Source organism: Camponotus floridanus, unplaced genomic scaffold (assembly GCF_003227725.1).
Source record: "Camponotus floridanus strain SB8 unplaced genomic scaffold, Cflo_v7.5 scaffold145, whole genome shotgun sequence".
Classification (NCBI taxonomy): Eukaryota; Metazoa; Arthropoda; class Insecta; order Hymenoptera; family Formicidae; genus Camponotus; species Camponotus floridanus.
The window spans coordinates 216,614-231,488 of NW_020229265.1; the positions used below are offsets into that span (position 1 = coordinate 216,614).

General features: G+C 30.1%; 4 protein-coding genes across 6 annotated transcripts; 1 reads left to right on the plus strand and 3 right to left on the minus strand.

The window, feature by feature from the left end:
- The first annotated feature begins 398 nt into the window (after positions 1–398).
- On the plus strand, positions 399–4,828 carry LOC105255553 (proliferation-associated protein 2G4). Its single transcript, XM_011264879.3, has 7 exons — positions 399–575; positions 1,398–1,632; positions 1,798–1,960; positions 2,061–2,240; positions 2,501–2,749; positions 3,162–3,308; positions 3,386–4,828. Exons 1-7 carry the CDS (start codon positions 491–493, stop codon positions 3,485–3,487), a joined length of 1,161 nt encoding a protein of 386 aa, XP_011263181.1. The 5' UTR covers positions 399–490; the 3' UTR covers positions 3,488–4,828.
- A 1,705-nt stretch (positions 4,829–6,533) lies between these two features.
- On the minus strand, positions 6,534–8,808 carry LOC105255554 (NEDD8-activating enzyme E1 catalytic subunit). 3 transcript variants are annotated; one of them, XM_011264880.3, is made up of 5 exons: positions 8,723–8,808; positions 8,216–8,598; positions 7,662–8,022; positions 7,235–7,564; positions 6,534–7,019 (listed from the first exon to the last, which is right to left on the minus strand). In XM_011264880.3, the coding sequence occupies exons 2-5, from the start codon at positions 8,461–8,463 to the stop codon at positions 6,633–6,635; spliced, it is 1,326 nt and encodes a 441-aa protein (XP_011263182.1). In that variant the 5' UTR covers positions 8,464–8,598; positions 8,723–8,808; the 3' UTR covers positions 6,534–6,632. The 3 variants fall into 3 exon arrangements, with proteins under 3 accessions (XP_011263182.1, XP_011263184.1, XP_011263183.1); XM_011264882.3 differs by having other exon boundaries at positions 8,719–8,808; XM_011264881.3 differs by having other exon boundaries at positions 8,715–8,808.
- Positions 8,809–9,444: 636 nt separating this feature from the next.
- On the minus strand, positions 9,445–12,284 carry LOC105255555 (mediator of RNA polymerase II transcription subunit 17). The gene is made up of 8 exons (XM_011264883.3): positions 12,084–12,284; positions 11,730–11,909; positions 11,309–11,625; positions 11,031–11,243; positions 10,711–10,916; positions 10,025–10,597; positions 9,766–9,914; positions 9,445–9,687 (listed from the first exon to the last, which is right to left on the minus strand). The coding sequence occupies exons 1-8, from the start codon at positions 12,242–12,244 to the stop codon at positions 9,477–9,479; spliced, it is 2,010 nt and encodes a 669-aa protein (XP_011263185.1). The 5' UTR covers positions 12,245–12,284; the 3' UTR covers positions 9,445–9,476.
- A 634-nt stretch (positions 12,285–12,918) lies between these two features.
- On the minus strand, positions 12,919–14,660 carry LOC105255556 (gamma-secretase subunit Aph-1). Its single transcript, XM_011264884.3, has 3 exons — positions 14,551–14,660; positions 14,069–14,481; positions 12,919–13,952 (listed from the first exon to the last, which is right to left on the minus strand). The coding sequence occupies exons 2-3, from the start codon at positions 14,299–14,301 to the stop codon at positions 13,469–13,471; spliced, it is 717 nt and encodes a 238-aa protein (XP_011263186.1). The 5' UTR covers positions 14,302–14,481; positions 14,551–14,660; the 3' UTR covers positions 12,919–13,468.
- Between the last annotated feature and the right edge of the window lie 215 nt (positions 14,661–14,875).

Genomic DNA, 14,875 nt, shown 5'->3' on the forward strand with positions numbered 1-14,875 from the left:
GGACCAATGAGCATCGAGTATTATGTTATGTAAGTCAATATAGCGATTTAATACTCGATGTTCATTGATCCATATGATTTTATGTTATGCATATGCACCTATGCAAGTTTGTCTGGATAGGCCCTGTCACTTCTTTTCGCGCATGCGCAGCATAATGAGCAGTCAAATCCAGGCATGCGGAGAAAATAAGAGCGAAATTTTAGTCCTTTTAATAATAATATAACAATAATATAACAATAATATAACAATAATTTTAATAATAATTAATATATTTAGTACAAAAAGTAACAGATATTGCACATCTAAAAAAAATCATCGTAATTATCTAATATATTTGTTATTGCGCATGCGCGAAATTTATCTTCCCCATCTATATATCTTACACGTCCATGGTGTCGATTCATGAGAGGAGTTGTAGGAGAGAAGGTGCTGGTCTGTGGTCTGTGCTGGCTGTGCTGGAGTCACGTGATTACAATACAGTGCTGAAGACATGGCGGATAAAGAGGAGACCGAGAAGACCATCGCCGAGGACTTGGTTGTTACCAAGTATAAAATGGCCGGCGAGATCGTAAACCGTAAGGGAACGCTTCTATAGTGTCCGTATAAAATTCCTGCGACCGTAAACGCGCATCGTACGCGCGTTTTCTCCTTCATGTTGCCATATGGAATTCGGCGCGCCAATGCCGGGCTACTTTCGCAGCCATGTGCTAGACTTTTAAGTCCTCTCTAAGCATCTCCGATGTCCGATCCAGCGTTCTCTCGATCTATCAAATGCACGCTTGTTTAACAAGTCGATTTTCTTTATTTCCGATCGTTCATCATTCATATAATTTCGACCGCGAGTCATACGTCTGTGTGCCCTCGAATTTTAATTACCTTGCACCTAAATAAGTTATACATATTTGCAATACACTTATCTTCTTGGGTTAATAGCGAGTTTACAATCTAAGATAATAGTATGTAATGTATAAATATATTTGTTCATTATTTTGAGTTTACATAAAATTAGGATACTTATGTATGTATATGTGTGTGTGTATGTGTGTATACGTGTGCTACATATATTATTTGAATTATGACTAACAGATTCTATCCCATGACTGTGTTCTGAATTTTTCTCTGTCAGCATTCAAAATCTATATTTTACATTATGTATATTATAGATTTCCATTACTGACAGTGAATATCTCAGAATATAGTCTATGTAATGGTTTTATAATATATTCAATAAATGATAGAGATAATTTAATTACATTACGTACAATTGAAATATGTGCAAAGAATGGCTTCTGTAAGAAAAAAAGTTTCATTGATTTATAACTTTAATATGTAACTTTTTCGTAATTATATTGTATTAATATATGCATATATAGTTTTTATGTATATATATTTTGCAGGGATATTAAAGCAAGTTTTAGACAAATGCGTTGCTGGAGCTTCTGTGAGAGAAATTTGTGAGTTTGGCGACAAACTACTTACAGAAGAAACTAACAAAGTTTTTAAAAAAGAGAAAGAACTTAAAAAGGGAATTGCTTTTCCAACTTGCATATCAGTCAATAATTGCATTTGTCATTTTTCACCCATTGCTAGCGAACCTGATCTTATTCTCAAAGATGAGGATATGGTTAAAGTGTAAGTATTTCTAAAAAACTTGCTTTATAAATTTTTACAAAATTTAATAGTACAAATAATATTATATTTTATTGAAAACATTTGAAACATGTCAAACAATATGTTTGAATAATCTTGACATTTCAGTTTTTAATTAAACTAATTGATAAAATTATATGATTATAGTGATCTAGGAGCACATGTCGATGGTTTCATAGCTGTAGTGGCACACACTATTGTTATAAATTCTTCATCAGAGAAGAAAGTGACAGGCAGAAAAGCAGATGTAGTTTTAGCTGCACATTTTGCTTCTCAAGCTGCATTAAGGCTATTGAAACCAGGTACAGAGGTAAGATTGAAGATACTTATGTATTATATTACTTTTTCATATGTTTTAGAATTAAAATGTATTAAATTAAATTATAATTAAATTTTAATATATATTTCAGACATACACAATAACAGGCACAGTAGAAAAAATATGTGATTCTTATAAATGTAAACCGATCGAAGGCATGTTAAGTCATCAATTAAAACAATTTAAGATTGATGGGGAGAAAACAATAATTCAAAATCCAAATGATGCACAAAAGAAGGAACATGAAAAGTATACACTTGAAACTCACGAGGTAAAAACTGTGAAACTGTTGAAACAATATTTAAGTTGAAATATATAATTAAAGTGAAAATTAATTATTTGTAGAATAAAAAAATATTCTTTCTTGATGATTGTGCTCAATGGCATATGTATTAACCTTATTATTTGTATTATCTATATTCTTGCAAAATAAGCTAAAAGCTATTATTTTATATCTTATTTAAAAAAAAAATATAAGGAAACGTTTAAAATATTAAGTAATTTTTTAATTTATTATGTATTTAATTTCAGGTATATGCAATGGATGTATTAGTTAGCACAGGTGAAGGGATAGGAAGGGAACAGGACACTCGGGTCACAATATACAAAAAGACAGAGGAGACATATCAACTTAAATTGAAGGCGTCTCGTATGTTCTACTCGGAAGTCTCCCACAAACATGGTCTTATGCCATTCAATTTACGCACTTTTGAAGACGAAAAGAAAGCGAAAATGGCTGTTGTTGAATGTGTAAACCATAGGTTGATTGAGCCATTCCAAGTAAGAATTTATATGTACTAATCTATCAATTCTCCACTAGTGGATGCCATTAGTGAATGTCAGATTATTTATGACTCGTATCTAAAAAACATTTTATAAAGTTTATACAATAATCAAATAAATATTTCATATATGTACACTTTATAAAGAAATCAGTTATTTTTATTTTGATCCTATTTTTTTTTTATTTTTATGTACAAATATTTTTTTAAAAAGAAAAAATATATTCAAGAATTTATAAAATAATTTACAAAATTAAGATATATCTATTATAAAATTTTATTTTGTGATAAGAGAAATCTTGAAATGTTCTCGTTCTGTTATGTGTGTTTGTTATATGTATAGTCCACTTTGATAGTTAATTATAATAGTATTGTGTGAGGAGAGTTCTAATATCATTTTTTTAATGCAGGTGCTATATGAAAAACCAAATGAGTATGCTGCACAATTCAAATTTACAGTACTTTTGATGCCTAATGGACCTCATAAAATTACAGGAATTCCCTTTGATCTCGATATCTATCAGTCTGATTGTGTTGTGGACGATCCTGAATTGAAGGTAGAACATTATGATAAGGAAACTATGTAACAACTTTCTAATTATATTGTTATATTAATTATAATTAAAATTTTCAGAACCTTTTGTACTCTTCGGCAAATCCGAAATCGGCGAAAAAGAAGAAAAAGAAGGCCGAGAAAGCTGTAGATGTTGCAATGGAAGTCGATGCTAAGGCCTAACACTGTCATTTTCTAACACATACCATGACTTATATGACATCATGCACTATTTCAATATTTTTCATTTAGTGATTTAAGTAAAAGGCTGGACACTTTTTAAACACAAATCACTCAATATAATCATATCCTCGTTTAAATATTGCATTGATAAATTGCAAGTTGCATTGATGCCTTGCATTGTTATGCTCTTGCCATCAGCAATCGTCTGATATGTATCCACCTACTGACCTACTGCTTACTTTCCTTTCTTCTTCTTTACTTTCCTACTTATGCATTTCATCTATCCAACTTAAGTTCTGCCATTTGATGACATATTACCTATTTACCTTCTTTCTTTTCTATCTATGTACTTTATTCGAAAGTATCAAATTTTGCTGAGAATCAAACTTTATTATACATTATGTATGACAATTTCTCAATATTTAAGTTATCCAGAGTATACCAGAGTATCTTTTAATGTGGACCATGGTATTATTATTATTTATAGAGTGTTAATTATTCATATGACGATTACTTGCAATTGTAATGCATTACAAACTTTGAACTAACATTTTATATGTAACAATCTTGTGTGACAGTTTTCTATGGAACACTTGGATTGGCTAAGCTAAAAGAAGTGAATCGTATAAACTCAAGATATATTGAGGAATATTTTCGCTTTCCTATATTATAATTAAAATTATAAAATTGTATAGAATGCATTTCTCTTTATTTTATATACAGAGTGTTAATTATTGCTCATTAGGACATAATAAGAATCTTTGATTCTTGACGAAATATAAGCCGACAATTTTGTTCTGTGATGCTTAACAGAAAGAAAATTGTTATATTTAATCACACACATGGTGCCGTCGCTAAACAGATATATATCTATGAATCATGCTGCTGATTTATGTGACATTCGAGCATGGTTCATGTATATCTTTGTTTAAAAAACAATACTTTGTCTTTGTACGTAATTAGATGAATTTTAAAAATCCCTTACATTAAGGATTGGAAAAAAATGATTCAGGATTTTATATTTATTTTCATTAAGAAATATTATTATGTATTTAGTAAATGCGAATTAATTAACACCCTTGTATATAAAATGTACACACATATATGTATACATATACACTTAAAAATTTTAAATATCATAATTTTATGGATAAGCGAGTATATATTGCAACATCTGAATATTTGCACAAAATACGATTCACTTGAGTCCTATTTCTTTAGCCAATTTTATTTTGTGTCCAGCTATGAGAACTATACTATAATAACGTTTAATTACAAATTGTACAATTGAAAAATGTCCATTCTGGGACATTGCATAAACAATGAAATGCCAATGATTCATCAAGTGTTTCGTTGCGAAAATACCCCCTACCAACAAAAAAAAACAATTACTATATAAATTATACAAATCATTTCGACTCTGCACAGATTATAGATGTGTATGCAGTACATATTGTTAGGAGTTGGTTAAATTGATTAGATTGATAGAAACTGGAAATATATATATGATATTAAAGGAGACTTTATTTGAGCGAGATAAAAAAAATAGATTTTTACAAAAAATGGGGAGTAACATTGACTTGCCGATTCATCACAAGCCACAAATGCAAATGAATATTGTATAATAATAGTTTTATATAAGAGGGATAATGTATCTGTTATAGATATTTTTTCTACTCAAGTTGTGCATATGTCGAATGTTATAGAGTGTGCTTGTATAACAAAATATCATTGTGCACTAACCATCATTTGCCTAAATATCTTTCCACAATTAGAATCGCATTTATAAAATTTTTGGAATTTGTAGAATTTTTATAGTTTTCTAACATTATTAAATTGGATGAAAAGGAAAGATTAAGTTTAAAAAATTGCAATTAAAAAAAGATCTCTTTATATTTGAAATAAAATAAAAATAAAAAATTATGCAAATGAAGGCTGTGCACAAAATTTATGCAATATAAAATTTAATGTAATGATATGAAATAAAAAAATTGTTATAAAAATGCTTGATAATAAGCTAACAAGTATAAATTTTGACACATGCATATATTTCATGAATCATTATATATTACTCCATTTCTCTCTGTGAATGTAGTTAAATATGTAATACACAAAGTACTATATTTGTGTAGAAAGATAAAAGGAAAAGAACATTATCTCAATCTAAAGACTTATAATTGTACAAGCTGGATTTTATATTCATCATTATCATTATTTGTTAATAACTTTGCTACGATATATAATCTCTTATCAAAATGAAGATGTAATTACAGAAATATAGACTAATATTTACAATCATATCTTGATTGTTACAAATACTATATATATTTCTATATTTATTTATAGATTGAGACTATTATTATCAATCAGTTTTTTTACTTTTAATTTGAGAACTACAAAAAAATGCGATTAACAAATAATAAAATTACTGTACAATAAATTATACAATTAAAGCTCACCAACATTTTTGATATCTTATGTGACAAAATGACATTTCTTATGTAATCTCTGATCAAAATGAAAATGTAATTATAGCAATATAAAATAATGTTTATAATCATGTTTTTATTCAAACATTTTAAATATATTTCTATATTTGTTTATAGATTGATTACTACTACCGATCAACTTTTTTACCATATATTTTATTTCATTATTATTTAAAAATTACAAAAAAACCATTAATAGTGATTAACAAATAATGTTGCTATATATACAATAAATTACATACAATTGAAGCTTATCAATAAACAATTTGAATATCAAATATGACAAGATGATATATTTCTTGTATAAACATATATAGAATGAATAATGTGTGAGCGCATATAAAGGCCATTATATGTGAAAAACGTAACGGTAAGACGATAAACAAATCGATTAATCCTAAGCAAACAATCTTACAATATAATAAGAATGTAGCATGTGTGACTGTGATTGATCGATTTGCTTATAATTATTACAGTTATTAAAACTTTTTCATGTATAATAGTCTGTTTAAGCAATTTTTTACTTTATTGTTATATTTTCTTACATCTTTATCTTATATCTTTTTTAGTCTGCTTTAATATAAAATTAATTCAAATAATAAATACATATAGTGAGAAGAGAGGTGCGATATTTAAAAGTGAAATTTTCGGCATAGTTACTGTCGACTTATACTATCATTGTGTGAAAATTTTAATTTTAGAGTAACCGTATTGGGAGTTGTAATATCAGCAATATTTATTTCACTATCATCTTTTAAACCTAACTCAATCAGAGTTTTCGACAGATTCTCGCGAGTTTTTTGCTCGATACTGGATACTGTTTGTATGTACAGAGTTTTATTTTTACCGTTTATAATCGCTGTAAGACCGGGACTTTTCATTTGCAAATCTGGCCGTTCGCAAAGAAGTTCTATCAAATCTTGCAGTTTGTATTTTGAATCTTTGATCTCGAGCTCTCGCGGTACCTGACTACATGCCAGACAATTTTGTTTTTTCTCTGCTTCATAAGTGTATGTATAAACTCCATCCAAATTGTTGAGTACCTTCATAAGTAAGATATAAATATTTATCACTTTTTATTATATCATTGAAATCGTTATTGATATCGAATAACACGATTTGTATCTTATTTGAGATATAAAAATGTGTAAAAAATGATTTTGTTACCAAATTAGTAACTGTAAACCAAATTAATAGATTTTTATATACCTATACCAAATTATGTTGAGTCTTATTATATATATATATATATAATTACCATATAATTATTTAAAGATGCGCTACAACTGGTTGCAAGTTTAAAGGCTTCTGTCGCACAGATAGCGGCGATAACGGCATTGGTCGATGCCACAGCTGGTATGATATTCTTAATGATACCTTGTACAAGTCTGTATGTTAAACCTTGTATGCCAAACTGCGTCGCTCTTTCGTTTGACTTTTCATAAATCCAATTTATATGCTGGGGATCATCTCCATCAATCGCGCAATCGAATGGATTCTCTTTTGGCCATTGAATTACCTTTACATATTCTACACAATGCTCTGGTAAACGTGGAGTGTTGGCTATTGTACATAAAGGATATGTGACCTATGCAAAGTACAAACAAATGTTTTTAATATGTAAACAAAAAATGCATTGTTAATAATATTAAACCTCGAAATTAAATAAGGAAAATTATATTCACCTGTGGAGGATAGAGATCCAAGGTACATTCAATACATGGATTCATACCAGGCAATATAACTCTAGCGTTTCCCTTAAATCCTTCAGTTCCACCATCTATCAATGGTATGACACTACCTTGCTCCAATGTACCATTTTCATAGACAAGCAAAGATATTAGCATACCATTAAGCCATCTTCTTGCAACAATTGAGTCTAATCCACAGATTATCATATGAAACTGTTGGTAAAATGCTGCATCTTTAGCTTGTATCTCACAATTATGTGCAATTACATTGCAACCAGGTACTCTAGCATTAATAAATTTCGCAGCTACCTCCGCCTTGTAAGATCCAATATCTTTATGACGAAATAAGAATTGTCTGTGTAATATATAATCATTTTTTTTAATGAAAAATGTTTATAAACAAATACTTAATTTTATTTTACAGATTATATAAGGATTTTTTTTCTAGAATAAAAACATAAAAAAAACACTGAGAAAAGATCAAGTATAATAATAACATTGTACTTTTATGAAATCTGAGATATTTTTTGTAACATAACCTTTCTTACCTGTTGAGGTTAGACAATTCGATAGTATCCATATCAATCACATGGATATGTCTAAATCCCATAAGAGCCAAATTTTTTAATAACTCGCATCCTAAACCACCAGCACCTACTACGAGCACTTTGCAGCGCTCTAGGAGCATCTGTAGATTTTCGGAAGACGGCTCAAAATCCGGCCGGCAAAATGGACCAGATCTCTCCAATACTTTTCGCAAATTACTCCATCGTCTGTGCGTATAATCAGAGCCCATTGTCGCAAGATAAATAATTCGGATAACAATATAAATTTGGGGTTAATGAACCAAGTGTCACTTAAATGTTAGAACACGTCTCCTCTGACTCCTTTCTTGTCTGGCTGTTTTTTTTTCTTCTGTTCGGTTTTACTCCTTTAAAATATATATATATATGTATTGCATTTTATAATATCTGTTATTATATCAATTATAGATAATTATACAATTATAAATATACAGGAACACATACATATGTACATTATACATACATACATACATAGAGCATTTCTTCGCTTCTATGGCTGATTGAATTCCTTTAGATAGAGAGGAGCAAAAATCCATAGACTTGTGTCATAATACATAAAATACATAGAAGATAGAAGTCCTCAATTTCGAAAAATTATCTACCATAGACTTAAGAGTTAACAGAGAGAGACTCTCCATTAATGCTTAGTAAACCTTTACTTTGGCAGACTCTATTTTCATAAAAATTTCAAATATTTAATTACTTTTATGATTTTAATAATCTTTTGTTACTAATTTATATATATATATATATTTTGAAGCAATTTGTGTAAAAAGTTGTTATTTTGGTTAGAGAAAATATATTTGACGTTTTATACAAGTATAATAACAGATAACTAAGTTTAAAATATATGTATAAAAAAAAATGAAATTTCTTGAAGAGTCTGTTTTTATTTTGTTTAGCTAGAAATTATATAGTTAGATTTATTAGCTAGATTTTGATCATCAAATATTATAACTATAAAAATCTATTCTCAGTTTGTTTCACTTGTCTATAATTACTGCTCATGACTCTCTCAGATTATTATTTTTATAGAAACATAGAGAAAAGTGCATTCTTGTTTATACGATTCTTTCTTATTTGTATGTGTAACAACTTTTTATTCTATGTATTCTAAGATCAAAATATGCAAGTAGAAATTAGTGAAAATTGAAGGGAAATTATAAAAAATCCTTAAAGTTCCACAAAAGAAAATATATAGAAGTTTCACTGTAATTTGCAACACTTAAGAGCTCATTAAAGAAGACATTAGTAATTCCATTTTATTGAGGAAATTTTTCCCTTCCATCTTGTCCCATCTGACTTCCTTAAACGAACCTCCCAAATTTTCCCATTTTCTTTCTCGAACAAGTTGGCCAGGAAAGAAATCCTTTCGGGGAGAATGAGCAATGGCAACTTGCACGCCCATTTGTGGTTCGCATCGTACAGCTATCATCCTATAAATATAATTATGTAATCACAAATAACATTAACAGAAAAATATTTACATTAAATTGAAGTATATAATAATATACCTGTCACCGATTGGCGAAGCTAAAATACAACTACTAGCATTTCCGAGAGGTTCTACTGAACCTAGACCAAGATGTGAGCTGTTTGCTAAAAACTGCCAACCCATGCATTTTGCCAGAGCTTGTACTGCATTTATTTGATGTTGATAAATCTATATATATAAAAAAAATTTTGATACTATTTTATTAAAAAAGAAAAATTATAAAATTTAAAAGTTTTATACTATTGTCATTTTTAATAAAAAAAGTAAAGAGGATTAACCTGGCAAAAAATTAGATCCCTCAGCTCTTGGGGTTCATAACTCATATGCATGACTCTACCATCACGACATACGCACTTCAATGATTTTTCACCAACGTGAACAATCATTGTCGTCCGGCATACGCTATCGTATCCATGAGTCAAAATGTTAATTTTTACACAGGATTGTGTCGGTGAATTTAATGCGTTCCAGTGTGAAACAATAAGAGGATCTTTCACTTCTTTCGCTATCGTGTCTAATACATATTCCGTGCGCAAACGCATGAAAAAATGTTGTGCCTGTTGAATAATCTGTTCTAGTAACGTTTGACTTTTCGTCATTTCTAAAAGCTCGTATTTGTCGGCAGCAGTAGGGCCAGCTAAATATCTGCGTTTACTAGGCCCAAGTGGACCTGAGGCAGGATGAGGAAATGGATGTTGGCTATTTTTATAATGTACTTCACGCAATAGTTGATGTAAAGAGTGTTCTAACACATGATCGTGATCCGTTTTATGCGGTGGTGGAGCAACAGGTTTCTTGTCGCTGCCTGTACTGTGGCATAGACCAATTATTAATTGAATTCCGGGAAGTACCTAATATAATAAATGAAATGCTTTATTAAATATATATCACTATCATTCAATTTAAATTAAAAATAGCATAAGATTTATAGAAATTCTCTATTTTTTAATTGTAAAATACATACTGTGGCCATTATCTGGTTTCCAACAACCATGTGAGGTATAGGCGCGCGTAAATGCACGGCTTCCCGTGCCAATTGACTAAATAGTTCTTTGCAAAATAGAACGTTTTGTGCAGCCTCTAATTTTTGTTGCCAATGCATATCGGCATTTGAATTATTAGTATTGCTGTTAAGCAAACTTATATTCGCATTGCATAAATCTTCTTGATCTAAAGAAATTTATACATGCTCATTTTTTGCAACATGTATATTATATACATTGTATATAATTAGATATAATATATATCTTTAGACGAATCTTTTTCTTCTTTCAGTCACATTACCTTTCTGACATAATACTTCAATATAAGCAACACCTTGCAATTCGCTAGGTATGGTCACACGTAAGGCAGACATTTTTGAATTTGAAGAAATATGAGATTGCCCTGACATATTATTGCCAGCATTAGGGGATGCTGGCGGACTATTACTATTTTTCTCTTCTTCTTCAGCTTTCGTGACCTCAAACATGCCCATTTGTGTATATTTTGAGCCAGCTAGAATATAAATATAGCATAAATTTTTTAAACAAATATTAAAATTACAAAAAATAGATACTGACCAGTTCGATAACTAAGATCACCAATAATAGAGTTTGACACTTTCTTCAAACGCCAATTTTGTCGTAATCTTAATAATTCAATATGAAAGTCAGGAGTGGATTTTGTTCTAGCTAATTCAGCTTGACAATTTCGCAGTCTTTCAGCACCCAGCATAAGGACTGTTGCTGCTCCTGCCAATGCCTTTTTCCTAGCATATACTTGTATCATAGGTTTTACTTCAACTGGTTCTTGAGGTACTGGATCTAATACCATATAATTTTTTTCTTTTGCTATTGCAAGTACATCAGCCAACACACAAACTTCCGTCAAGGCATTCCTACAAAAAAAAAAAAAATTCAATTCAATTCTTGGATACAACAAATTATTATGTGTCTAATTATCAAATTGGAAGACTCTAAGATACAAAAAAATATAACAAACCTTAATTTATTTCTAACACTATCCCAAGGCCATAAAGAAGATTGAAATGAAGTAGAATCTTTCATATCTTCATCGCCTTTTTCACCTTCTATTTGTTCCTTCTTTATCTCCTCACCATTTGTTTTATTAAAGTCAATTTTTTGAGCAATTTTCGCCAAGTTCTCCGACAATGTGAGGGGCCTGTGGCATAATTAATAAATATAATATATAATGTCATTTAATAATTGTATCCAATTTTTCAATCAGAGGTTAATTACAAAATGTATTTATAATGCACACTTAATATCCAATTAAAATTGGATTAATCAAACAATGTTTAACATGCTCCCTATTATTTCCAAAATTATTACATACGCTTGATAAATTTCTTGGCCATCATAACTGATTTCCTGTATTTGGTTTTCAATCGGCGCTTCTACAGAAATATTCACGGAATACGCCATTATTGTTTTCGTATGTCCGATGAAAGGAGAAGGGATACGTTCCGATTCCCCACCTGAATGTACTCCGACCATAGACACCTACATGTTGCTAGATTGCTAACTTCCCAAAATCTCGTTTCAATCAAAGTTTCATTTTATATATGGATATGTATATAAAGTATATAAAGTACGTTTTTCTGCGCATATGTTGATGGCACACATTTGTATTTATATAAATATATATGTTATATAAATTTATATATAAACATGCTATATAAATTTATTTACGATATAAAATGATTATTAATATGCATAAATTATTATATGTATAAAAATATTTTGCAAATATTTTAAAAGAGGTAATAATAATATGCAAAATATATTTTGTACAAAAATTATTTTTATTGTCATATGAAATATAATGAACTGGATAATAAACTGTTGCAAAATGTGATAAGTTAAAATTAAATGAATTAAATTTCAAAAGATATATAGGTCATAGTAATTATCTTAATCATCGGTGGCTTTTTTTTTATTTATATACATAAATAGACAATTTTTCTCTTGGACTTTAATTTCTTCGTTTCTTCATTTAATCTAGTCAAGGAATTCAATTTTTAAGAGATGTGAATTTATGCACAAATATATATCTTATTTAATGTAATTAAATATTATTAATTATGCATACATGTGCGCGCACGCGCACCACACACACACACACACACACACATACACACACACACACACACAGAGATGCGTGTAATTACACATATATTTTAATCCTTTTTTTTTTCTTTAGACACACGAGAAAAAAATGTACATTTCAATGTCATGCTTCAGATACAAATGCTGTTTCTGTCTAAAATTTTTTGCTAGATCAAGGAATGGACCAATATAACAAAAATGTTTAATGTTGAAACCTTTAAAGGTCACTCTACATTAATCGCAAATAGCCAATTGCATGAACGCAAGCAATACTATTATTATGCGAATAATGTAGATCTTTAGAAAAAAAACGATTGCGAAAATTTCGGATACATTTTTTGACATATCCTCAAACTGTTAGCACCACTACAAAATTCATCATTCACTTACAATATTTACCAACAATATTCCATATCTACAATGTTTTGTATAGGCTTAATAATTTGTAAAAAGTATGCTTATTTTTTAAACGCATTTTTACGTATATCATATAATGAAGCAAAGAACAATTTTCTTATAAGACTAGCACGTAAATGGAGAAAATGTTTTTTATTACAATGCTCAAAGATGGAATTATTAGTCAATCATATATTAAGTAACTTTTATAAACTCTCAGTTTCTTTGAAAATGGAGAATTGAAGTTTGTATCCACCCACCTGCAATTTTGAACGCGAGTACAGTTGTTATCACTAATACTATGTACGCGGATAAAAGACTGGCTGCATATGCCTGATAACGATTGAGCAAGGTCATACACGAGACAAACAGATGCGTTCCAACTACCCAGATAATGTGTCCCCAATTTTTTTTGTCCAGTGCAGAAAAAAAAATGACACCCCAGAATGTATGTAGTAAAATGAAGCACAGTGTGGTGGCAGCTGATATAATGAAGAAGTACTCAGTGCCTTGCAAGAGTCCCATAGTGCCAGGGCCGACTGCATCAGCCAGGACATTAACTAAAGCAAAGGCACCACTCATGAAGCCAAAACCTAAACCACACACATAAGCAAATATGTGTCTGCTATCTGCCACGTGCGTTGTTGTAACTTTCTCCAAGCCTCTCTCGGCCTTACGCAGTACCCAGTAAAGCAGGTACCTTTAAAAATATAAAACAATGATAAATTCTATAAATGCATACACACATGTAAAATACATATAATTATTCTTAAATATACAACTGAATCAACTCAGACATCAGAGTGTAAGAACTACCTGAAACTCTCCTGGAACAATACGGAAAACACTAGTCCAAATGCTAGATTCTCCTGTAGAGGAACAACGGCGTACCAAAGTATAGATGACAGGAGCAAGGAAATAAGCCAGAAAAAGGCGCTGGCGATCAGAATAATTATCCTGATGGGTTCAGCAGCAATGGTAAATGTAAACATTGCTAGTGGCGGGCCAAAAGCCAAGAAGGCGCAACCAAAGAAGTCCATAACAGTCATTTTTCTTTTCTTTTATAGTCACGACGCTGAGTTGTGAATACTTCTGTTACTGATCTCTTTCTTTCGTTAATTTCTCGTCAAATGTATTGGCAAATGCTTACAATTCTAAGAAGCCTTTGTACGGCTGGAATATTCCCTTTTATCGGCATTTATTTTCCCGGTAAGATGCGCAGTCTCGAGCTTAACAAATAATTATACTAATTTATTTTAAAAACTATATAAAAACTTATGCATGTTAAAATCACTCACTCTCTTTGTGATAACGAAATTGGTTCGTACATGCCATGTATTGAATATGTTCGAAAATAGCCCTAGTTGCTGCAATATTGCGAGTTGAAGAGATAAGTTTCGCGCATGAGTAAGAACATAAGCACTAGCAGACATCATAGTGTATATCTCGCAATATCTTGTGCGGTAAGCCTAATAAAAAATACTAACAAGTCAGCCAATCAGATTACGCATTGAAATTAAAGATTGAAATTTTGACTAATCAGAATAAAGAGAACTAGTTTCTTTATTCTGATTGATTACATTTCAATTTTAAATATATAGTCTCTATTATAGGAACTCTGGA